General features: G+C 37.5%; 2 protein-coding genes across 16 annotated transcripts in view; both read left to right on the forward strand.

The window, feature by feature from the left end:
* The window catches only part of DMXL1 (Dmx like 1), a 76227-nt gene extending 73412 nt beyond the window's left edge, over positions 1-2815 (forward strand). For all 13 annotated transcript variants that reach the window (XM_026091076.1, XM_026091078.1, XM_026091079.1 and 10 more), the window contains one exon: positions 200-2815. In XM_026091076.1, the coding sequence (XP_025946861.1) occupies positions 200-424 (225 nt within the window). In that variant the 3' untranslated portion in view covers positions 425-2815. The remainder of the gene's footprint in view (positions 1-199) is intronic.
* Positions 2816-4460: 1645 nt separating this feature from the next.
* The window catches only part of TNFAIP8 (TNF alpha induced protein 8), a 65084-nt gene continuing 44340 nt past the window's right edge, over positions 4461-25204 (forward strand). The window contains exons 1-2 of one of the 3 annotated variants that reach the window (XR_003257732.1): positions 4467-4501; positions 8368-8574. Coding sequence is in view for 1 of the 3 variants with exons in the window: in XM_026091098.1 (XP_025946883.1) it covers position 4501 (1 nt within the window). In the remaining 2 variants the exon portion in view is untranslated. Of the gene's footprint in view, positions 4502-8367; positions 8575-13864; positions 13933-25204 lie in introns of those variants that run through there. The other 2 variants (XM_026091098.1, XM_026091102.1) reach the window with 2 other exon arrangements.

Consider the following 25204-nt stretch of genomic DNA (forward strand, 5'->3'; position numbering starts at 1 on the left):
TATAAATACGAATTCTATATTCATAGTATTCTATAACTCTGTCATTATAGATTGCTATATATCTTTTTTTACAATTAGTGTCAAAGACAAATGCAATACGTAGTCCAGGCCAATTTTTCCATGACTGATTACTAGTGAGTTTTAAGATCATAGCAATTATCTGTATATTGAGATTGATGATGTTTTGATGCTTTTTCAGGTATGGAGTCTGTCTACCTTTAATCTCCTTCACACTTTCATCAATGAGCATGCTCGACAGTCCCTCTTCAGAAACATTGGGACAGGGGTCATGCAAATTGAGGCAGGACCAGCAAATCACATATTCTCCTGTGGTGCCGATGGAACAGTAAAGATGAGAATCCTGCCTGATAGATTCAGCCCTTTAAATGAAGTGTTAAAAAATGATGTGAAGTTTATGATCTAATACTTTTCTCAATAAAATGTGTAAAGTTCCCCCACCATCACCCCCAAAATATTTTTCCTGTAATAGCCAACAAAGCAAATAGACCATGATAGCTCATGCCACAAAGATACTGCTTTTTTTTTTGTTGTTGTTTTCATATTTATTACCTGGAGCTTTTAGTCCCTAATGCACTGATGCCTTAAAGATTAACGAGGTCCTTCAGATTTTGATTGTTGCCTAAAATAAGCTATACATGACATTGAATTATATATTTATATTCTTAAGGTGTTGCTGAAGTGGTTTACTCTTCCTGTTTTGGTAGTACCATCTGGGCATGGCCTCTGCTTATATTCACCTGGCCTTTCTCTGAAACCAGGTCCAGATGGAAACCTTAGATAATGTTGTTCTTTCACTGTGGCAACCACTCTCTCCTCTAAACTTGTTTAGTCAGCCACAGATTAAAAACATATAGCTATGTCTAGAAAAGAAGCAAAGCCTATTTCAGTAGATACACCTACTGTATCAGAAACTGGCCAAGCAAATGTTCGTATAATGAGCCACTGTCTCTCTCCGTTCCTGGAATCCAGGCTGTTTACCTCTGCAACTCACCCAAACTCTTTCCTCCAATCTAGGGTATACAAAACTGAAGGATATTCTATAACTTATCTTCTGTTCTATAGCTTGAATCACTGCCATCAGGATGGCAGACTTACCTTTAAGAAGTATATTTTTAACCCTGAACACTCTCTTTACAAAAATATGTAAATATTATCGGATATCTTCTTATTAAAATTGTCAAGATTGTGTGAAGCTTTAGCCTTGATCAAGAAATACAGGAAGATGTTGCTTTAGAATATGGCATTAGAATTTCTTTAAAGAATATTTATTTACGCGTCTGTAGAGAAAAAGAACTAATTTATTTTTACATTTTTTTCTGGTAAGACTTTATTTAGCCCAAAGATACTCAATTGATTTCCAGCACTTATGTTCCTGTTTGTCTGCTTTGCTTAAGTACTCTAAAAAAGGAAGAAAAAAAAAAAAAAGATCAGGAGTGAAGTACTTTTAATACTGTCGCTCTTTGTACTGTATATTTACTTCTGGTATAAAATGAAAGAAAAATATATTGAAGAGGATAGTTTTTTTTTTTTTGCCAAAATATTAAACTGTGTAACTTAAATGTTTGACCAAAATATTAATGCACAAAGCCTTTAGTTTTTTTTTTAATCAGCTAAAAACTGTTTCTGTAAGTATTTTGAGTTGCTTTTCTTGACCTATTTCAAAACTTGAGAAAGCTTGATAAACATTTAATTTGTAAATTAGATGCAAGGCTGGGTTACTTGAATGCAGATGGTGTACTTTTTTTCTAAAAGATATTTTGTGAAATATAACATCAAGATATTAAATGTAAAAAAAAAAAGTCAGATTAGGGGTTGAGGGGTTAAATAAAGCATAGTAGAAATGAAGGGCTTGTAAAATGAACTTTGTAACATTCTCAGGATGCTTTTATCTTAAGAATATAAAATTGTTTAAAAAGATTTTGTAAATTGTATTAAGGTCCTTTTAAATGTATGTTTTGCAAGTCACAGTGCAAACACTAAGAAGGTTTTTATGCACATTACCTGAACTTTCAAATTGTGCAATAAACAGAATGTGAATATTTTGCCATGAAGAAATATGTGGCAGCATTTTCAAAATGATACAGCTGTTCAGTGGTTCAATTCTAATTGTTCTTCCACAACATTTATTAATAATTGAAATCAAAATTGGTATTAAAACAGTTTACAGTGATAGACCAGAAAAGTGACTAAAAGTAGCACCACCTTACAAACCAGACTTGCCCGATGCATACCTTGTATCTGCTCAGTGACTGAGTATCTTCCTCTTTATTCCTGTTAAAGAAGCAAAACTATGGCATTAGGAGTAACACTAACAGAATCCCCTGGAACCCAGACTTTGTAGTTGCTTATGTACATGCATTAGTTTTATGAATCCATTGAATTAATAGAAGTTACATTCAGAAAATGAAAATGTACAAAATCATGAGAACATTGTATAATGTCCTTGATGTTCTGTCCTTAAATATATATATTTTGTTAAAGTTAATATTTCAAGCTCAGCTTATTGTACTGGCAATTACAAAAAGCTGTTTTTTCATCTGTAAACTGAGCAGATTTTATGTGGGATTTGCCAAGACATAGAATGTTGCCAATTTTCTGAGTAGAACTGCACTTTGAATATCCATTCCTTCCTTTATCTGGCGAACTCACGCTTATACCAGAAAAGTAATGACTGGGTGCAGGCATTCTCCATAATGTTTGTAGTTGCCATAAGCTACTCTCAAAACTAAATTATGTAAAATCACAATGTATTTGCCACATCATAATCTTTCAAATAAATCCTACAGAGACTCAACCTCCTATAATTCCATGTTGCTGCTACTTCATTTATAAACAAGATGTTTGTTTGTATAATGTTCATTGATGTTTAACAACTATGTTAAATCATTTTATTGGTAGCTTTCTTACAATGATAGTATCTAAAATGAGTCAACTTCTGTTGTATCTAAAACTTTTTAAAGGGACACTCTCAACTTGAAATCTAGTAATTGAGGAAAAGCTGAATTCAAAGCTGTTCCAGTTGTTGCCCTCAACACTTTCTACTGATTTTTGCCTGTTGCTGTTTGTGACTCAAACAAAATGTTAATACTGGCTACCCAGGGTTATATGCATGAAGTAGGCATATGTGCAAACTGAACTTTAAAATGATGTTTACCAGTGTTTAATCACTAATAACTTCATGTCCAGAAAAAATAACTTACTCTGTAGTTGATAATGTCCCTTTCAAATATCACAGATTAGAATGTGTGCCCTGTGTTAGTCCATGGAGCAATACATAATACAGTCAGATTTACATTCTTCTGTTGCTAATTGATTCGGTTAGCTCAAACACCTTTGTGATCCAAGTTCTTCACTAGTGCTTTCATCAGTAATTTGGGAGAGCTAAAACTCTGGCCATCTAGGTACTTAAACTGGCTTGCTGCTTAAGTTGTAAACAGGTGTTTTGCTGATGTTGCAAAATATGTTTATGGAAAAAGCTGGGGAATGGAATAGACTTATATTTTATTCCAGATGTGGCATATAAGGTGAGCTTACATGTTCTGCATTTTGGAAGCCTCTGCTACCAGTTAGAAGAAATGAAGTGTTGCGGTTTCCTACACTAGGTACCACTCCCTTCCTCCTACCAGCACGCAGTGTTTGATTAGTTACAATTGGTATGACATGTGGGAAGAAAAAAGCACCTGCGATTAAAAGGAAATAAGCTTGGAGCCTGGATAGTTTTTCTTCAAACCTTTATTTTTACTAAAGATAACAGCATCACCTCTAATGGGCACATTCAGCACACTCATCAAATTACTTTCTAGAAAATAAAGTAATTGGTTTAAAGTAAATGATCTTTCTGCTTTCCTTTTTATATGTTAGCTTTTTAAACATTAGCATTTTGTATGTGGTCTTTTAAAAGTCAGACTGCTACTCCACTGACAGTTGTATGCTGCGCTTAGTGGTGTTTTGTAGTGAAATTAGGCTTTTTTTGTCATCTTCCTCAGTAACTTTTTTTAACCTCTGCCTAATTTCATATAAATGTCACAGTGTGTGAAAGTATGAAACTCTTAACTTTTCACACCTCTACAACGGCCCAAACTACTGGAGTAGTTACGGAGCAGTCAGCCAGCTGCTGCCGCCAGCAGAGGTGCCCCGAGCCTGCAGAGAGGCAGCACGGAGGCAGCAGCGTGGCCGCTGTCCCCGCAGCGCCTCCGGCTGCGCTGGAGCGGAGACCCCCTCTGCACCGGGACCCTTCGAGCCACGGTGGACTCGGCGCCCGCGCTCCGCTGCGCCGCGCCGCGCCGGGCGGGACACGCCGCTCCGCTCCGCCCGGCCCTGCCCCGCTCCCACCGCCCACCCCTTCCGCGGGGCGGTGAGGCGCCGCCCCCCGCCCTGCCCTGCTCTCAGCGCGGGCAGCTTCGGTCCGCTCGGCCGCGGGGGCGACGCTGCCGCTCCGCTCCGGTCCCGCCGCCGCCGCGCCCCTCTCCGCGCCCACACAGTAAGTGCCGCCGCCGCCGCCGCCATTCCGCGCCCCGAAGGAGGGGGCGAGGGCAGCAGCCGCGCCGCGCCGCAGCGGGCCCCGCCGGGGCTGGCCGTTAGCCCGCCGCCCTCCTCGCCCCCCGACCCGCAGCGCCGCTCCGTACCGCCGCGACGGGCCCCGGGAGCCTGCGACGCGCCTCCGCCTGCGCCCGGCCGGGGCCCCCTCCCCGTCCCTCTGTGGGGCTGCGGAGTCGCGGTGGGGGCGCGCGGCGGGGGCGCCCGTTGAGGCGGGCGGTTGGCCGCCCCTCAGCGGCAGGTGGCGGCCCCGGCCGAGCCCGCGAGCTGCCCTGGGACCCGTTCTGGTCTCGGTGGCGCCGGCCCCGAGGTCCCGTCGTAGCCCCCGCGCGTGTGGAGCCTGGGCTGGGGCCCAGCGTGTGTTTGAGCGCGGCGCCTGGCTCCCTGCGCAGCTCTGGAGTTACTCGGATTTCGACCCGAGGGGCGACAGGTGGCGATAAGGGCGAAACTCGCCTGGAAAACTCCCGGCGGCAGCAGCGCTTCGGGAGCTTCGATACAGCCCTCGCGCGCTGTGCAGCTTTCCGGTCTTTTAAAGCCATGCAAACTTAATCGTTTAAAAGTGTATCTTGAGAAAAGCTCTTGAGGTGGGAACTGTCCAAAACTGTTTATATTAAGGTTTTTGTTATGCAACAGTGTGTTTAGCTGAAAATTGTATGCCAAGTGTTTTGTTTTGTTGTTTTTTGAGGAAACATAATTGCTTATCTTCTTTTTGTTGCTCTTACCCAGACAAGCAGTCACTGTTGTGCTTTCAAAAGTATTTCTGTTTGCATTCGTCCAAAAGTATTTCTGCATTTAAAAGTATTCATCTTTTTCTGAAGTCACTTAAAAACAGATTTGTGGTTTTTAAGGCAGAAGGGACCATTATGATAATGTAATTGAATTCTACGTAGTACTAGTCAAAGGCTAACTTACTCGAGGTACACGAGTCTGGTTTTGAAGCATTATTTGCAAAAATTGCTGCTAGTAAAATTAGTGTATATATTATTTACATGTTGTTAGTGAAGAAGATGTATCATTGTTCACTGCAGGTGTTTCCTGTTGAGAAATTTGCAGTCAGACTTTTAATTCTGGAGTTCTGTATGCATTTATATGTACGTGTTGTCAATTTGACTTGAACACGTGCATGCACTGGTCAAGTAAAATGCAGTCCAGGAGACATTTCAGTATGCGCATGTGCTGTTTCGGGTATGCTCCTGTACGAATTATTTCGCATAACTGACTACTGAAGCTATCCAGGTTATAAACTGCCCTGTCAAAAAACTCTCAGAGTAGTCTGATACACTGAACGAGAAGGCAGATTAGCTGTCTATTGTAGTTGGCGGCTGGATTACCAGCTACCAGCCTCGCTTTTCAGCTCTCATTTGGAAATCTGCTTTGAAAGAGTGTGGAAAGCACGGCCGAGAGCTCGCAGCCCCGCCGAGCGCAGACTGGCCTTGGAGCCACCACGGCCCTAGGTTCAAGCAGGGTGCGGGTTTGGTGGCGAGCGAGCTTCACTACTCTGAACCTGATCGCTTGTGGGCATCGCCGTAACACTCCAGGTTGCTGTTCTTCATTTGTAAACCTGAATTACACCTGAAGCATGTATGGCAGAGGTGGTGCAGATCAGATTGCGGGGTATTTAGAAAGATAAATGAGAAAACTGGCACTGCGCCTAGGCGAAGTCCTGCTTCTGCCCATTTTTGCTGTTCCCTTGTTGGGAAATATGTTAGATCCATGAATGTTGTTTAAAAACATGAAAAAGTCATTAACACTTACTACATGCTGTTTATAATTCTTCCATTTAATGAATTTTCATGGAAATCTGTATTTCTTTGTGGTTTAAGTTTCTCGTTATTTCTAACTTGCAATGATTAATGAGCCTTTTAGTAAACTTCAGAGACAATGCAACTCTGAGCTATTATAGCTTGAGGTTAAGCTGAATGCATTCTGTTCCTGAATATGCTATTTATATTGTTGCTGTGTATTAGGAGTACAAAAAGTAATGTCATGTGTTGCAGGCACAAATGCATGACCCAGGTACTGTGTGTTGTATGTACAAAATAACTTTTTATGATTACATCATTTAATGGGGAAGAGAAAAAACAATTCTGAAAGGAATTAGCAGCTCAGGTATTAGGAGAATGTGTTTGGATGTTCTTCACTGCTTCTTAATAGAGATCTTCTTCCTAAAAGGTGGGAATCATCTATTATCTGCCAAATAAACCACATAAAAATTTGCTAAGTCTCTAACCAGAAGTTGATGGGGGGTGGGAGGGGGGATCCAAAGTTACAGACTTTTGCAGTGGAAGGAGAACCAAAATCTGTATTTGGAAGACAAAATATAGAACATGCTTAAAAGCAGGAAGAAGGAATTAAGATATTCTAGTGCATTCATTTATTTTTTTTAACCTGAAAGGAAACTTCGCATGGAGCATCATCAAAATAAAAGGTTCAGCACAGATCTTTGTAGGAGCACAAAATGCTCGCACTTGAAATGGAAGTTGCACTGTTTGCCCTGATGACAGGAAGTGACTCACTTCCATTAAGTAGTAACTAGCATAATCTGACTAAACCTAGATTTTAGTGTATCTTGTGACTTAATCTGCCTATTTTGAAAAAGTATTCTTTAAATACTTCCTGTTAGGTAAAGGATAATGATTATTGCTTCAAATGATCGCTGTTGAGGAATGCCAGCCTTGATCAACTTGTTATTTCAATACGTCAAGACAAGTCCTCAAAGTTGTACATTAAATGCTTGATAATTTTTAATGCAAGTAATGTGTCCCTACAAATTATTTCTATAAAAATAACAAAAATACTGAGTAACAGAGTATGGTAAGTAAACTGCAGGTAGAGAGAAGCTACAACATCTTTATGAGAAATTTGCTTTGAAATTGCTGATGTGTACTCTCTTACTTGTACTTCTTTATAAAGATTTTTGCATAGAATTTCTCTTCATTCTTTTCTTCTTGTACATGAACAGTAAAAAAAAAAAAAAAAAAAATCAGAAAGTCACCAAGTGATATTTCTGGTGATCTTAAAATCCAATTTATCCACTTCAATGTCCTGATTAATCTTAATGGTCCTTAGTATGTTTTCAGTAGTTTTTGCAGTACTGGAGTGGTTCAAAGCAGCTAGATAGTACTCTCTGGGTAAATTAGGGTTTATAACTACCTTATGTCATTGAAATGTAATACAAAGTGTTTGGATTGTACCTTCCTTCTGTCCTTCTTTCCCTCCCTCGTTCCCTTTGTAGTTTCTTGCCATTTCTTGTTCTTTCCCACCCTTTCCTATGCAGATCATTCAAACTACTTTCTTCTTATCTCCCCCACTGGTAAATTTCTTGTGCTTTTTTTAAAAACTAGACTTTTTGCATCACACTGTTCTGATGAACMAAACAAAATTTAGCTGAAAATTAAATATATAGGAAGAAAATTCTCCCTAGAAAGAATATAAGGTACATTTGAACAAGTGTCAAGATACCTTCCTGTGATATGTATTGCAGTTTAATGAATTCTGGTACTACCAACTGTAGTTTGGAGGGACTGTAGATATCGCCAGCTACTGGGGCACAGCATTACATATATCTAYGGTTTGCAATACTAACTTAGAATTTAGGGTCATCCCCCCACTTCCCCAAGTCTCTGCTTACAGCCAAGAAGCAGCCATGTTGTCTATTTGCTGCATAATACAAGTTTCTGTAACACTTTTCAGCTAAGATGTAGTGGAAAGTCTGGTCATTTTATTTGAGTTAAAATACTGACTTTATAATCAAAGAAAATGAGTATGGCTTCAAATTAGTTATGGATTTTTTTTCTTCTTTGCCTCCAGCATCTTCAGATCACAAGACTTGGGGGAAATATTATTTCTGGTCAAGGAGAAGTGAAGATGGCATTCTGGCAGTTAAGTGAGCTAGCAAGTTTTCACTAGAAGTTTTTACACTCCCTTCCCAAGTAATGCTTTCATCAAACCCTGGTGAGGCCACATCTGGAGTACTGCGTCCAGTTCTGGGCTCCCCAGTACAAGAGGGATGTGGCACTACTGCAGCAAGTCCAGCGAAGGGCTACAAAGATGATTAGGGGACTGGAGCATCTCTCTTATGAGGAAAGGCTGAGAGAGCTGGGCCTGTTTAGCTTGGAGAAGAGAAGGCTGAGAGGAGATCTTATCAACGTGTACAAGTATCTGAAGGGAGGGTGTCGAGAGGATGGAGCCAGACTCTTTTCAGTGGTGCCCAGCGACAGGACGCGAGGCAACGGGCMCAAACTGAAACACAGACACTTCCATCTGAACATGAGGAAAAACTTTTTCACTGTGARGGTGACAGAGCACTGGAACAGGTTGCCCAGAGAGGTTGTGGAGTCTCCTTCTCTGGAGATATTCAAAACGCGCCTGGATGCAATCCTGTGCAATGTGCTCTAGGTGACCCTGCTGAGCAGGGGAGTTGGACTAGATGATCTCCAGAGGTCCCTTCCAACCTCAACCATTCTGTGATTCTCTGAAACCAGAATTTTTTTTTCTAGCTTGATTATACACTACCTGCACCTCACCTTCAACCTAGAAATCTGAGTTCTGTGCTGTGAGACTGATATACGTGTTTACAGTTCAGCAGCACTTAGGTGTTCCGTTAGCATTTCAAACACCTTTCAAGAGGGGGAACAGTTCAGAATACTGGATTTAAATTACAAGCTGATAATAAATATGTAGTCAATAATGTATAATTATAACAGTCAACTTCCTAATTTTGATTTGGCTTCAGGTGCTGTTTTTTGCATTAATCATTGAAACTGTCCTTTAAAACTAAAATGTCTCTTTTGTCTGTCTTTCTCAGTGGTAATACCTGGGATTTCCACAGTGATCTTGAATTTAATAAGACAGGTCTTGCTGTCCAAGGTGAATTGTGAGATGGAATATCAAACAAATATATACCTTTAAATTATGTACATTAAAACTATTGCTTAGTTTCAATTTTGATTTTGTTTGGAAACTCAGAAGTTAAAAAGTCAGGGTCTCAGATCTTAAACATACCTTACAATGATTTCAGAGTTGTTACAGTGACTTCAGAGTTGTTATCTGCCTTGCAGATTATAAAACCCTTAGTTGGTATTGGTAAAGTATTAAAATGCTCATTGAGGATTAAGTATAGAAGATACCTATACCAAAATTTGCATTATTTCCAAGGTTCTCAGTAGACTTTCTCATTAACTGAAATTATATTTCCTAGTAAGCAAACTTCAGTGTTAAATATGACTGGCTTAATCTAAGAGCTCATGTTTATTCCAAAAATAAGGTTGGTTATTTTTATATCTTTTTAATATTTAGTTTTGAAATTCAATTCCTATGGTAGAATCAACAAAACTTACAACTCTTATGACTTGCTCGAATTAGAATGACATTTGCCATTTTAAATATATGCCATACGTGTTAAAACTCATCATTTTTTCCTTTTTATGAAATAATAAAGTGACGAATACAGCAGTATTATCCTAAAGAAATCAGGCTGGTGTAATAGTTTCTAATGATAGTTATTCAGATACATCTTTGAGTGTGAGTGATAGCTGTTAATCATCTGGAGAAGGTTTGTGTGAGCAATGGGCTGTGTTCAGTCCACATCCACTGTAGAATATTTAGCATGTTTAGTCTCCGTGTCTAGAGGGCCTAGAATTCAGTATGAGCTGGTAGAAATGGTTTGTTGTATGAATTCTGCATTAACTATCTGAATCAGTAGGGTGATTTGTGTTGTGTGGTGATTATTTAAAATGAGCTATCTTAAATAAATACTGACTGTTGTATCTATATCCTGTTATGCCAGATTACATAAGTGACGATAAGCTTTGCCAGGCTTTGGGCACTTTGAACGCAAGATAGAAGAGAACGTCTGTGACCCGTTATATACTGGAGTTCCACTTTTTTGCTATTATTCCCTCTAAATTAGCAATGGAAATAAACTATTACTGTTTTATCCAGTCTCTGTCAAGAGTTGGGTTATAGAATTCATCCATATTATTTCTGAGTTTGATAAATGGAAAAACATTGGATTCATGCCCAGTTTTTTCTTTTCCTCAAAGAAAGGCTTTGTTATAATTTATTTAATTTTTGCTTTAATATCACAGCTTGATGGGGGCATGTCTAAAAAGTGTGCTGATTCTGAGGAAGTGGTCTTGAAAGAGCAATTCAGGAAATGGAAGAACAAACTAAGAACTAACCGATTCTTTGAAAGAAAAGTGATCAGTTCTCAATGGCTCATGATTTCGCATGTCTTATTTTATTTCTTTTAGTGTCTTCATTTGATATGTATAAGTTAGCTTTCTGCTAATCAGATATTTTTGCAGAAACAACATAGTTTTTCTTATTTGGTATTTTGTTTGCAAAAAATTCCTGGGACTCAAATATATTCAAGTTTGTTCTAAATAGCTGTACTGAAGAAAAAGCCATAACGATAGTCCAGATTATTCCTCTACACAGGAAAAAATTTGGGAAAGGATAGAATACATTGAGCTAGAAGTTTACACAAGAAAATAACCTCTAAGCTGAGAAAGTATACCTGCACGTGATAGTTTTCAAACATACTTGTGTCTTGAAGTTTGAGGTTAAATATATAATTTATGAAGGGAAAAAACCTCAGTTACTAGTAATGGATTTTCAAGCCCTCCGTCCTGTCCAGCGTATGTATATGACACACACATAACCTTATAAAATTGGCTATCTTGACAGGCATATTAAGTAATAAAGTTATAAGTGATCCTGGAAAGGAAAGAAAATGTTTTACCTATTATGGGAAAAATGTTTAAGGAGGAGATAATAATCTTGTTAAAAAACATGCCAAAGTGGACTTTATCAAGCAAAATTTCATGACATTTCAACGATTGGGAAATGTGACGTCTAGCCATTCTGATTCTCTGTGAAAATTAATTTCCCTTTAGTTTATAATTGAAATTAATTGCTTTGGACTCAGTTCTCATTATATAATGGTGCCACTTCCAATTTGATGGGTAATCCTGAACTATCAAAAATATATTTGGATTATTGCAAAATATTATACTTGCCTGAAGTAATTATTTTTTACCTACAAGTAAACCTAAAGGTCTGGAAGTTAATCCAAAAATCCTGAAAAAATAGATTTCAGATAGTCAAAACATTTCTCTGTCAGAGCTCTGCTGAGTGAATATGTTATTAAGCATTCCTGTCATAAATATATCACTGCTGCCACTCAGTCTTTAACAGAAATAAAATCTAACTTCCTGCTAAGTCTGGAGAAATCTTAAGATGTAACTAAGTCATTGGTCTTACTGTAATATTGTTGAGAGAAAAAGTTGTCTGTACTGTTTTCTTACAGACATGGGCATAGAAAATGTCGACCTTTATATTGCAAGTTAGCCACTAAAATGAAGAATTAGTCTGGGTTCCTCAATCTTTCACTATGTTGGTGGTGTTCAGATTTGAAAACTTGTATTGTTCAGCAGCTCCTTTTTAACCATAACTGGTCCATTTCATTGCAGAGGGCTTTGTTCTTGTCAGCTGTGAATAGCAAAATGCTCCTAAAATATGATTTAACGATTTTGTTACAATGTCTGAAGTAAATAACTGCCACTTGACTTACTGAAAATATTCTAGTTTTGTTTTTATATACATAGTTCTGAAGGGAGTTCTTGGTGTTTCTTTGCTTTGAGGAAGGAAGAGGAAGTTGCTGTGGTGTTAATTACTGTCAAGAAAGCATCATAGTTTTATAAGATGCACTCAGGTTTTTTCAGCTCTCTCCAATATCTTGTGGTTAACTAATATATTATACTAATATGTTAGATGTGGATGAAACAACTCCATCTTTACATACCCACCAAAACATTTTGTAGATTTTGGATTATTTAGATATTGTGGTTTCAGAATGTTGTAGAAAAATAAAAGGTGATGTAAGAAGTGACCTATGACTTACTGAATGAATTGCTGAATATATTACTCTCTAAATAGTGAATATATGCAAGCATAAAAGCAGTAAGTAAGGGTCTAGATAAATAAGTGCCCTGTAATTAGGCTAATTTGGAGTATTCATAAATAGATATGTATGTTTAACTCATTTCTGATACCCTGATAAACTTGCTGATAGAGGAGTATTTGTTTTGTATATTTGTTCGGTCTATTTTCTTTCGAGAATTAAAATAATTTTCAAGTCTTGAGGAGAAACCTTTGCCCATCTTTGGCTTGTCCCACATTCCTCCTCCTTAAGTGGGAGCACAAATCCTGTATTTTATCAGCTGGACTTTAATCGACTCTTGTGTTTCATGCTTCTTTAAAAGGTGAAAGAAAAAAACAACAAAAATTGTGATTTTTTTTCCCTCACCCAAATTCCTGCTGTCTCCAACTTGTAGGAATTCAGGACTCCAGAAGTTAAACCTCTCTCTCTCGAGTAGTTTGGTCTTATTTATGGTGTTACTTGCAGTTTACGCTGTATTATCTTTCTGGAATGATTGGAATGATTTTGTAAACAGCTATGGGGGTTTAGTAGTATGTGAGACTTAATTATGCTCTTTATGAGATAAAATTAAGAAGTGACAGCATCCTTCAACTTCTTGTCTGATCAAAGCTTTTTCTAGCTTCGGTTCCTTTTCTCTTCAGCAGTTGACAATGTATCGATAAGTGGATATTTCTTGTTTAAAGATGTCATTCTAGAAACAGTTTACATAATACTGTTGTATTTTCATGAATTTCATTCACATTAAGATCTTATCTCCTAATTTATGTGAATTCAATTGATTATTTTCAGGTACCTTCACTTAATTTGTTATCCATTAAATGTTTGCCATAGTACTTTGGTGTATTAGATTAACATCTTGTTGAAGAATACAAACTCTGCAAATCTACTTCTTCCTGAAGCTTTTGAAAGCTTTTAAAAAACAGTATATAACACAGAATAATAGTAGAAATGTGATTAACCTCTGAATTTTAGAGAAATTTGTGTAATATGGGCTATGAATTTGTGTTATATTGGTCTGCAAATGGCCACATTGGTCAATGATGCAGAAAGTATGCTGGCTGCTACTGAATGCTTTTGTGCATGTTTTACTAGTGGTATTTGCTGTACAAGTGATTTTAAATAGGCAGGTAGATAGTTGTAAGTCCCTTGAAAAGACAGCTTTGTTGGAAAGATGAGGAGGATAACTGGGGAAGGGATGAGAAGGAATATTGAATGTGAAGTCAGTGACAGGTAGTAAAATGCTATGTTTTCTTTATTTAACCCCTAAAGTTTAAGCTGTTCAAATGCCATCTGAGATGTTTATACATTTCTTCCGCTTCAGATAGCCTGAGTAGGAGAGAATATTGGAAGCCTGGATCATTACAAAAACATCATCTTTTTTAAAGCATGTTCTTGGTCACATCAGAAGGTGAAGAACATTGCAGTTAATGGTAAGGACCATGTTCTGTTTACACAGTATTGTGCAGCTGATCTGTCCTCTCTAAAAACCGGTTGTTTGACTGTGATTTCTAATGAGATTAGTATAGATAAGTGTTTTTTGTATCCTGACATTTTTAGGTGTTTCACAGCATTCTAGCATACTCATATTGCAATGGCTTACGTTAATTTAAGATTTTTAAGAAATAAATCCCATTGAATGTGTATTTCTGTAAAGATCTTGTTTAAGAAGAAGTATCCAGATCTATTTATCAAGTCAGTCCTAGGTTTCAGTCATTGTAGAACAAGGTATTTTGAAAATCTTTTCTGAGTGTCTGGGTCCAGCTGACAGGAAGTCAACATTTGAGACCTATAAAATGTCAGTGGAAGGGCCCTAAAACTGGGGTATGTGCTGCTGTTATGTACACAGGAAACAGTGTCAGAAAAACAACCCTATTTTCTGCTCAAGCACAAGAGTTTATATGTAGGTGACTGAGTTTGGGGAAGGAGCGTGCATCGTTACAATGGACTTTGAAATTTAATTTTAAAATGGTGATATAGCAGAAGTAGTAGGTAGTAAGCAAACTTAAACACAGCACACACCATGTAACATCCGGTTACCTTTCTGTCTATATGTAAGAAAAGTAAAAGAGAAGCCCACAGAAGCTAAAAAAGCATTTATGACTGTGTATTCAGTTTCACCCATTTGCCTTACTACTACATTATTTAAAAAGCTAGTGGTTATGGCACAGGACCAAAATTTGGTGTTCTGTGTCTCAGTAGAAAACAAATATATTGATGGAGGAGGATGGCAATAAACAGGTAGGCAAAGTGATAATTAAATAATTAGCAAAGAGAAGTGGGTCCAGAGCTTGACCCACTACTGGGACAGGAATAAGAAATCTCAAAGAGCTTTAATTAATTTATTGGGCCCCAAAATAAAAGTAAGGACTTCATGTATACCATAATTTTATCACCTAAAACTGTAACCAGAGGCATTTGACAACAGTGCCAGCCAGAAAAGAGGTCTTTCTCAAAGGATCCTTCTACTACAGAAGAAGCAGTTTAGATACCCACCTGGATCTGCAGTGTGATAGTCTGGAAAAAATACTTGACAGTAAAGGTTTTTTTTCTGTGCTCAGCCTTGCTATGAAAAAGCAGTAGAAGCAATGAATTAAAGCTTTTCTAGATATTATTCTGTTTTGGGTAGATGTGACCTGAAAACACTTTGGGGAATTTCCCATGGTAAAAATGTTTCGATAGCTTATTGGCTTTAAAGCCAATTGCATCAAGAAAATTGCATCAAGAAAAGTTGGCCGGCCCTCTGTTGCAGTTCACAACTGGATCATTGCTCTTTGTTAGGGTCAATGATCTGAGCAGTATTTTAGGCCATAATAATGTGTGGAGTGTTTAATAGTATTTAATATTAATAATAGTATGGAAAAGTGACAGTATCCTTTAACTTCTTGTCTGATCACCTAGTATCTCATGACTGTTTTGAACAGTGTATGTGCTCTGAGCGTTGTCTACAGGGATGCAAGCATCACGTAAAGAACTGTGCACAGCTATGACCTATATCACAAGACTGTATTTATCTGCCCACAGTAACCATCCACCTTCAGGAACGCTGCGGTAGGAAACAGGGGTATTTGTTTCTCCTATATTCAGATGAGTGACTAAGTACAAATCTTCTGAGGTTACGCTGCAAAATGGAGGGAAATAAATGTTTTGTCGATTGCTACTATACAGATGGAGCAAAGAGTTCATTTCCTCAACTCATGTATGTTCACCTGAAGTTCCCTCAAGAGCAACAGTACTATGCCTGACTAATCGGGAGGCAATTCAGACAGTTGGAGGCAATTAATGTCGCTGCAGGGTAGCCTGCTGCAAATAACATGCCTTAAATTTGGTTATGCCTTAAACAATACTGTATTCTAATTATAAATTTCAAGCTATGGAGTGCTGCTTGCTGAAAGCTACAGCCTACTAACAGAAGTCCTTTTCTTCTAGAAAAGGACTTAGCTCATAGTCAGAGCTAAGGATATCGTTATAACCCACTTTTGACTCTCAACCCCTTTTATTAAAACAAAGTACTAGGAAACCAATTCATTTCACCAAAGTAAACATACCTGTTAGACCCTGCCAGAATTTTCAGTTAAAAAGCAACTTGCAACATTTTCAGCTCTATTTTCCATGTACAACCACAGAGCATCTTTGACTGCTTTTACCACATCTGTGTGCAAAACAGTAAAAGTGTATGCTGAATGATGAGCGAGGACTCTTGGGTACATGTCAACTTGTCAGAGCTCCCAATTTTCCACTTGCTTCCGACTTCTGGGAATCCTGCAGTGCGTTGAGCCAGCAGCACATCATAGTGCCAGGCTATTATTTATCCCAAATATTATGATCTTATATCTGAAAAGTATGTTTGAATACACCAAGGATTGAAGTAGGAAATAGCCATCTGTATAAATGCAATTATTGTGCAATATTTTGTAATATGCATGACAGCTCGTAACAAAACCAACTGCCTATTTGGGTCCAACACTTTAAATGAAACTTTCGATGTAGATTGCTTTGAGGAATAAAAATAGCGCAGTCAAGTGCTTCAAAAACATAGCTTCTTAATTTTCTTCTCTTTAAATTATTTCAAGACGCAGTATTTATGCACAATTTAATCTTTAGTTATAAATATGCATTGACAGAGCAGTTCTGATACTTAAATTGGGAATCCTGAGGCCTTACACAAAGTGGAGCAGGCCATGCAAGAAAAAAAGTGAGAACAATGGTATTTTAACAGCCCAACTTAACAACTGGGAGGAAATGAGATGATAAATTAATGAAGGTATTCTAACATAAACTGGTGAAATAAGAAAATTAAATTCAAAAACTGGAAAGAGACTTAAGGAAATAACTTGTTTGCTCTTAGTGCCCCCTTCCCCCTTCCCCCCCCTTCAGTGCTCGAAAGGAAGCAAACTTTGTAATTAGAGAGTGTAAGGTCAAGTTCAGTTTAGACCCATTTATTTGTATAGCACCTTTTGTCAGAATTAGCTGTTAATAGGTACTAAAGGACACCATAAAAAGGAACAAAAAAAGTTTATTCTGATTTCATTCAGCATTATATGTATACAGTTAACTGTTATTCTTACTAGCTAGTTGTATAGTGCCTCTTGTGTGTGTGATCCTTCCATATAGCAGTTGTACAAAACTCTCCTTTCTTTTGCTGTTCTTCTCCATGAAGCCCCCTAATGGTGTTTGAGTAGTGTAAAAGGAAAGCAGCCCCAAATGACCCAACAGGAAATAATTGGCACAGAAGGAAAATGGGTTTGGCTTTAGTACACTGTATCTTTTATTTACAGTAGAGGTGCGTAGCTGGTTCTGCGATCCAGAGTAAATAAGTTTCCGGATGTTGGAGTAGTGTCTATTTTGAACAAATATAAACCAAGCTGAAAGCAGTCTGGTGCAGGTAAACACTGTGAAATGTTAAACTCATACAAAACATGAGTGAAAGAATTCAGCTTCTGTATTTGAATAAAACTCTTTCACCTTGCCAAACAGGAATACTTGATTTCTATTGTGATTTGCATTCATTTAAATGAGGGGTCTTTAGTAACTGATAATATTTGACTGTGGGTAAAATTTTACATAGTTTGTCTTATGTAACACACATCCATCTTTATGTACTGTTTTAAAGCATACTAAGCTAAATGTTCTTATGAACAGAAACTTTCTTATAGCAGACACCTGGTTTTAATATCTGTTTATTGAATAGATTCATTAAATAAAAGCTGCTCTAAAAGTAGTTTTACTTCCTGAGATTCATATTTATTCTCTTATAGTGATATTTGCAGAGTGCTAAATACAGATGAATTTCTCCAGTTTTCCCTATAACAACTGCATGTACTTATGTGTACACTTAATAAGTGTAGTATGCCTGAGCAATGTTTTTCTGTATTAATAATATACAGATTATTATAACTAAAGCTTCTCAGTGCTTAGGACCCCAAATTGAGTTGTTTCTTAAAAAATAATTCTTTTCCTTTAATGTATGGTTATAGGGCTGAAGAAAGGTGGTGAAGATATCCAAACTCTGCATTTTCATTCTTGCCTCATTTTTAAATTTTTTTTCAGTGAAACTTTAACACTGAATTTTCTTGGAAAAATGCTTAGCATAGAGATAATTGCAACATCCTATAGCTTTAATTTTTTTGCTGAGCTATGCACTCCCAATTTCATCTCAGTGTAGTCTTCGTGAGAATTTCCTTATTTACTGTTTAGGTATAAAATATAAGAAATCCAAGCACAGTATTATTTTGGTATATTTTTAATACTTGGAAATACAAAATGTTAACTTTAAGTCTTATATTTTTACTATAAGGGACAGTACTAAGTGATATATTGTAGATGGTTTATTTTTTCTGGAGTTTGAAACACAAAGCTCTCTGGTTGTTTAAGATGTTTTCATAGCTGCTTTATTTTAATGAAGGAAGTACAGAGCAGCTAGTTTGTATTTTCTAATTTTCCATATTTTTCTTATGTTTTAAATTCCCTTGTGTGCAAATGCCCGTATTTACAGATTCTGCTTCTCTCCTTAACCTGTGCAGGTAAGAAGTTATGGGTGAGCAATGGCTGGTACCAAAGGAAAAAGTCTCCTCAAAGAAAGTCATGAGTTACTTTGCTTTAAAATCCCTACCATTCTCTAATATTTTCAGGAAAAGTAGAACTGATTTTATGAAAAGCATTAATGGCCTTAATCCTATGGGAAACCATGGAAGTAAGATGAAGACAGTTAAAGTCTTTTAACTGTGACAGATTAAGGGCACTGGAAGGTAGTCAGAATTTTTAGAAGGATTTGGTTATAGCTATGGTTTTCCCCTGTTTGGAATTAAATACCCAGATCTGGAGTAGTATCCCTTTTCCCCAAAGCACACATTCCCAGCTAATTCAAGGGAAGATGCAGTTTGCATGAGGCCTAATGCATTTAACTATTAAATTTCCTTTTTTTTTTTCTTTTTTTTTTTTTTATCCCAGGGGTTATAATCTGAGTTTTGACTTGTGATATCACATAACTGTTTAAAAGTTCGTATTTCTTGTGGAAAAAAATTCAAATCTACACATGACTACTGGAAGCTTTAAATAGAAGAATATCATCTATTAAGATCATTTAAGAGAAAGAAACAGTTCATTGCAGATCATTATGTTTTTAGAGGAATTGTTTTTCAATTTATATTCAGATCATGTATTCTCGGATCAGTTTTGTGGGTTTTTAGAGGTATTATTCATTTTGGTGTTTTTTCTACATTCTCTGTTTATATGTAAAATACAGCTTAAGCTGTAGAAATCCAGGCATCCCTAAGTGTACTGTTCACAGGTCCAAATTTATGCATTATAGTGTTGATAGGAAGGTACCACTTCAGTGAATGCAACTCTCCTGTCTTGTGAGAACATTTTCTTCATTTATCAACCACAGGAGGTAAGAGCTTTCAGCCCCTTCATGCTTGCTTGCATATATAGATTAAGAACCTGTTTTTCAGAGCCAAAATTTTGGGAATTTGCAATCCTACTGGCAAGTTATTTGAATAGCCTAGATTGAAATTCTAACAGTAATTTGGAATAGCAATTAAAGCACCTCCTTATGTTAAATAAAATAGTTGGCATAGGATAGTTGTAAGGAAGCATACTTTGTCAATAGCCATCCAATAAAGACATTTTACAGAGTGTTTTTTAGATAAACTTCAGTTTTTATTTCAGATGTCTTGAGCTTTGCTGACGTTACATGGTGATAAAGATGACCGGTTACAGTGCGTTCCTGGAAGTGTGACTCACATTTGCTTTCTCCCAAAATTATTAATACATTTGTTGTAGAAACTTTGCAAGCAGAATTCCCTGGTGGCTGCTATTGCTGCCTTACTGGAGAACTTGAAGCCAGTAACTGTTAAGAAATTGCTTAAGATGCATCGGCTGATGCATGTTAATACTAGTGCAAGCTTTTCCGGTCGTAGACTGAAACCAACTCTTATGCTGCCGTCATCTGCCACTTGCAGTCAGATTGTTCTCTTCCAGCGTTTTTCAAATACCAGCAGTAGAAGAGAGTCATTTTTCAAGCTTCTATCCCCAAAGAATAAACTAAACTTATGTTGTTTGAAGCCTATTAAAATAATTTTTTAATAGACAGCAGTAGTAGAGTCTCTGTAACTTTACTGAACACTGATGTTTTTATAGGAAGATAAGTTTAAAAGAAATGTAACTTAAAAAGTGGTATTCATAACATCAAGTGAATGTGAATTAGAATCAAAGTAATGATGGGAAATCTTATTAGTTTCCCTGGCTGCGCAACATTTTTTTTAACTTTTTTTTTTTTAATAAAATTGTGTCTCTGGATATAAGATTCCACTGCTGTTCTTCAAATGATGTTGCAGACTATCCATTCTGATTGGTAGAAAATGTTTTCTAATGTTTTACCACTAATTGCCTTGGAATGTGTGCTAAATTATTTTTTGCTACTGTTCATACAGTTGACCTGAAATCAGCTGACACTTTCCACAATTTTTGCTTTTAATCATTAAGATACCTTTGCAATGGAAGAATTGGAAAAATCCAAAGAAATTACAGGTTTAATATCTAAAACCTATGTAAACCTTGAAAAACAATTCAGGTGTACCTTTTGAACAAACACAAGTTTCTTTGCATATTCCCAGCTTTTAAATAAATTATTCCCACATGTTTAGTGTATTAAACTTAATTTTATAACAAGTGAAAGAGCAAAGAAATTGAACTAATGTCTACTGAGTCTCCTATTAACTTAGCCTCTGGGACCACTTCTTCCCCCTAATTATTTTTCAATAGGTAAGATTTCTAAGAAAGGATTTCTTATTTTGCCCTGATCCTGTATAAATTCATATCAATTTTGTTAGGTTGGTGATGGCTATGATTTAAGATGCTTTTTGAAGAAGCCTGTCTTCTGAATCATAAATTCTTGCTCCCTGCTGCAGCAGACAACTGTCTCTCATATTCTGATAAAACCTCATTTTAATTCTGTTTAGATTTTTGCACCTTCTGCGTCTGGCGGAAGATTGGTCTAGTAATTGGCGCTTCTAATGTTTAAAGGTTTATTTGTTTGATTTTGCAACCAGTCTGTTCTCACTTGTTTTCATATCAGTGTTGCCTGTGAGCTGAAATAACTCTTTCCGTTCAACCCTTGAATGTACTGATAGACTGATGTATGATTGTCTGTAATGAAACCCTTGCATAGCCTGCATGTTAAAAGAGTAAATGTGCCAAACTCTTTGGCCTTCCCTCACAGGACAGGCACTCCTTCCCCTCGATTATTGCACTCTTTCTTTGCACTACCGCTGGTTTGAATTCTGCCTTTTTGGGCAGGGGTAACTGGACCTCTAGTTAGTGTAGATACATATTTTTATATATGTATATACATGTTAGAAACGATGTTCTATCTCTACTGGAATTACTTCTCATGATACTTTTCTCCCTTCTTACTGGAGAAAGACTGCTGGGCTCCTAAACCAAGTGCTTCAAGGTGCCACAGACATAGGCTTACTTTGGCATTATGAGGGACGTAGTGGCTCTGGAGCTGACTTTGTACTGTGGTAGCATTTTTGATACAGCGGGGAAAACTAACCAGCAACAGTTAGGGTCATCTGGCTGTGTGACAGTCAGGTTGTTATGTACAGTATTAACAAACATGCGGTAAAAAATCTTTTTCCTGCTTCCCTGTTGAAGCTGCTCTGAGCAGTATGTGTGGTGGTATAGCAGATACTCTTAGAGCTCAAGGGGATGTGGAAGTAATGGTTGTACTGGGTGAATTCAGCACAGGCATGTGTTTAAGGCTATGGAGTCCTGAATGAAGCAAAAAGCTGGAGCATGGTTGGCCTCTTTACTGTCTGCATGTCACAAATGGTACAGACCACTTAAATAGAAAAGGTTGACAGGGTTCATCATTTTGAGCTAATAGAAGAGTAGTGGGAGATCTTTGGCATTTGAAATTAACCTTCAATGGTCACAGTGTTTGTTCTGAATGAGTGCTACCAAGGTAGCTGCTAGGATAGAATTGGCTTGAGAGTGACGGTCCAATTGAGTAAAGTTAATATCCAGTCAACAGGAGGGAGGCTCAGTCACATTCAATAATATTAAAAAGTACTTTAAAATGTAATAAAAAATGTACCATGCACCATTTCAAGTGTCAGTCAGTGTCAGGAATAGTGAAGATTTTGAGCATTTTTTGTCTTTTTTGAGGAGCCCTGACGAACAGAGCAGTGGCCACGGAGAGGGTATGTGAGCCTGCAGAAGGAAACGTGCTGAGGCAGGACTGCTTTGGTGGGAGCCCAGGCAACTGGGGGTAGCGATCCTGCAGCCAGAGCCCAGCCTGTGAGCCTTGCCCAGCTTGCCAGGAAATCTCACTGCTGTGGATTTGAAGCCTAAAATGCAAAGGGATGTTGAGTCAGTCAGCAATGTTAACAAGGCAGGTGTGATGCAATGATACCCAAACTAGGGACGCTGTCGTAGCAAGGAGGAATTTGGGTCCTGAGATTGTCAAAATGCTGTCAGGTTTGGGTGCAGGCTGAGTAGATACTGAGAAATACAGGGTACCTAGGAAAAGCTGTTCAGGAGTGATATGTCTCTTACTTACCAAGCACCCTTACTGTCTGAGTGAAAGAAATGGCAATCTAAGTTAAAAAATAGGCTATCCAAGCACAATATTTTTGGAGAAGTGTAGTAAATGAGTGTTATTCCACATACAGGGGTCCCATGTAATCAAACAGCAAAGGATTAGGCATGATAGATGAAGATACAGTGATGGACTGGTAGCTATAGTCAAGGACTGAACAGCTGAAGGAAATCTTGTGATGTGAGCTGATAAAGTTTCAACCTCAGGACAGAAAGTAGAGATCAGTGGAACCATTTTTGGACCTGAGCAAGGCACCCTAAGGCCACACAATGTATGCCTTTTACAGATTTCTATAGAAGAGTTAAAGTTGTGGTTTATTGTTTAATCACATACCAAGTGTCTGTGTCATCCTTTGTCTGCAGATATGATCCTGTGTCACAAGATCTTTTCCTGTTGTTTCCAATTGATATCCTCTCTTTACTGAAACATTCAAACAAGTAAGCACTAATTTCACACACATCTTTGGCTGCCAAAAGTTTCATTCAGTCCTGCTCCCATGCTCATGTTACCTTCTTCCTTGTGTCAGCAGAAACATTCATGTTCATCAGACTGAGGGGCTTGATCAGGAGATGGGTTAGTCTTTTATTTCTTTTTGAGCTAATTTACTTTTTATGGGGATCAGTTCCCCCATCCAGGTCATCATACAGCTAAACAAATCCTCACACTGTCACTGGGAGCGCTCAGGCTGGGATGGGAGGAAGAGGTAGAGTTGTAACATGTCCGAGGGCAGGGAAGGGTGCAGCTGCCTCATTTGGAGGCAGTGCTTAAAGTATGCATACAAACGACTCTCTGGGTCTGACTTTGCACTTAGGAATATGAATATGAATCCCATTTCACTAAAATTAGTCCTCCTCAGATCTATCCACTTTTTTCTGCATGATTTGTTTTTTTGTGTTGAGGATGCCTCTCTGTTTCGTGCGAGGCATCACACAAACTCTTGCATTCTTTTGTGCCAAAATTTATTACTGAAGTGTTGCTTGAATATGTTGCAAGATTTAGCCTTACCTAAACTCTAGAAGTAACATTCTTTTAGCCTGATATTTACCCTTTGTGTTACCAGTTCTCCTTTAGTAAGTCCACTGTCCACCAATGCACTAATTGTCATCTAACGTTCACTCATAGCATTCTGTATGAGTCTGGATTGCTGAAGTCTACTAGACTTCTAGAAAATTACTTACCTCATTGGAGAAGGATATTTTGTTATTTTCATGTGACCTACTTTTGAGATAATCATTTCTGAATTATATTTCGTTTTCTTTTCCCCGTTTTCTTTTCCCCGTTTTCTTTTCCCCGTTTTCCCCGTTTTCTTTTCCCCGTTTTCTTTTCCCCGTTTTCTTTTCCCCGTTTTCTTTTCCCCGTTTTCTTTTCCCCTTTGCCGTTCTCCAGTTTTCCTAACTTAACAGATGTATTTTATTTAGCCTACCATAAACAAAATTATAATTAACATCTGTTTGCAAGAATTTTTCAGGAAACGTTGTGGACTATTTGGGTTCTGAAATCATCTTAGGAAAGGTCCTGTTTATTTCTCTTTAACTCAGATTTTAAAGTATGAGGGCTGTTTTTTTTGTTTTGAGCTTTGAGTATTTGAATACAGCTTTCCTTTGTTTCTTAAATGTAAACTTGTCTATCAGAAAAAAGCTGCCCTTGAATAATACTTGTGATCCATAAAGTGCATGCTGTGCCGCTGTAGTATTTGGAATTTCTTAGTACAACTTGCCACAGTAAAGTGACTGATTTACTGTGGAATGCAGGGCATTTGATCTAGGAATGTCTAAGTAATCCAGTAGTAGAATAGATGTACGAGAAGCAGGGGGTGCTAGATGCTGAGATTTTTTCATTAATGTTAGCCTTTCTTTGGCTATGTCCTGTGCTTTAATTTTTGTAGCATGCTCTTGTGAATATCTACAGTGTCCAAGAGAGTCAGCAATGGCAGGGTTGTGTTGCAGCACATATATGAGAAGGGCCGAAATAGCATCTGCAGTCGACCTGTGTTAATTTTACAGGAATATATTGTGTTTTAGACAAATGCTTTCATGTGTAGTCATTGCAATAAGTAAATCTGTAGCTGACAAACATATGTATGCCAAAATATTCATATGTTTATACTAGTAACCCTGCAGATGTTTTAAAATAGGCTTTTTTAGCAGTTGCTTAAATGTTTCTTTTTGTTTCTTTGCTTAGTTGTTTCTTCTCTTGATTGTAATAGCTTTGCTTTGCAAGTGACAAGTCAGTGCACATAAAGGATGCACTGGGGTTTTTAAATTTTAAATATTAAAAATGAATGAAAACCAGACAGTACTTAATCCTGATATGCAGTCTCTTTTTCAAAATATATGAAAAAGTGATATTATTCCCAATCTATTAAATTTATTGCTGTTGGTGTGGATAAGCTCTCTGACAYTGCATTCTGCTAAGAGCTTGAACTACTACCTATCTTCCATTATATAATATGCTGTACTGCTTTGTATACAGCAGCAAATAACAGTCTGTTAAAATCAAAACCAGAAGTAATTATTTTCAATTAATCACAATGTCTTTTCTTTTAAAAGCAAGAGTATGCAAAACAAACACAAAACCAACTTTAGCTTGAAAACCTGTTT

This window comes from Apteryx rowi, unplaced genomic scaffold (assembly GCF_003343035.1).
Source record: "Apteryx rowi isolate R43461 unplaced genomic scaffold, aptRow1 scaffold_899, whole genome shotgun sequence".
Lineage (NCBI taxonomy): Eukaryota > Metazoa > Chordata > Aves > Apterygiformes > Apterygidae > Apteryx > Apteryx rowi.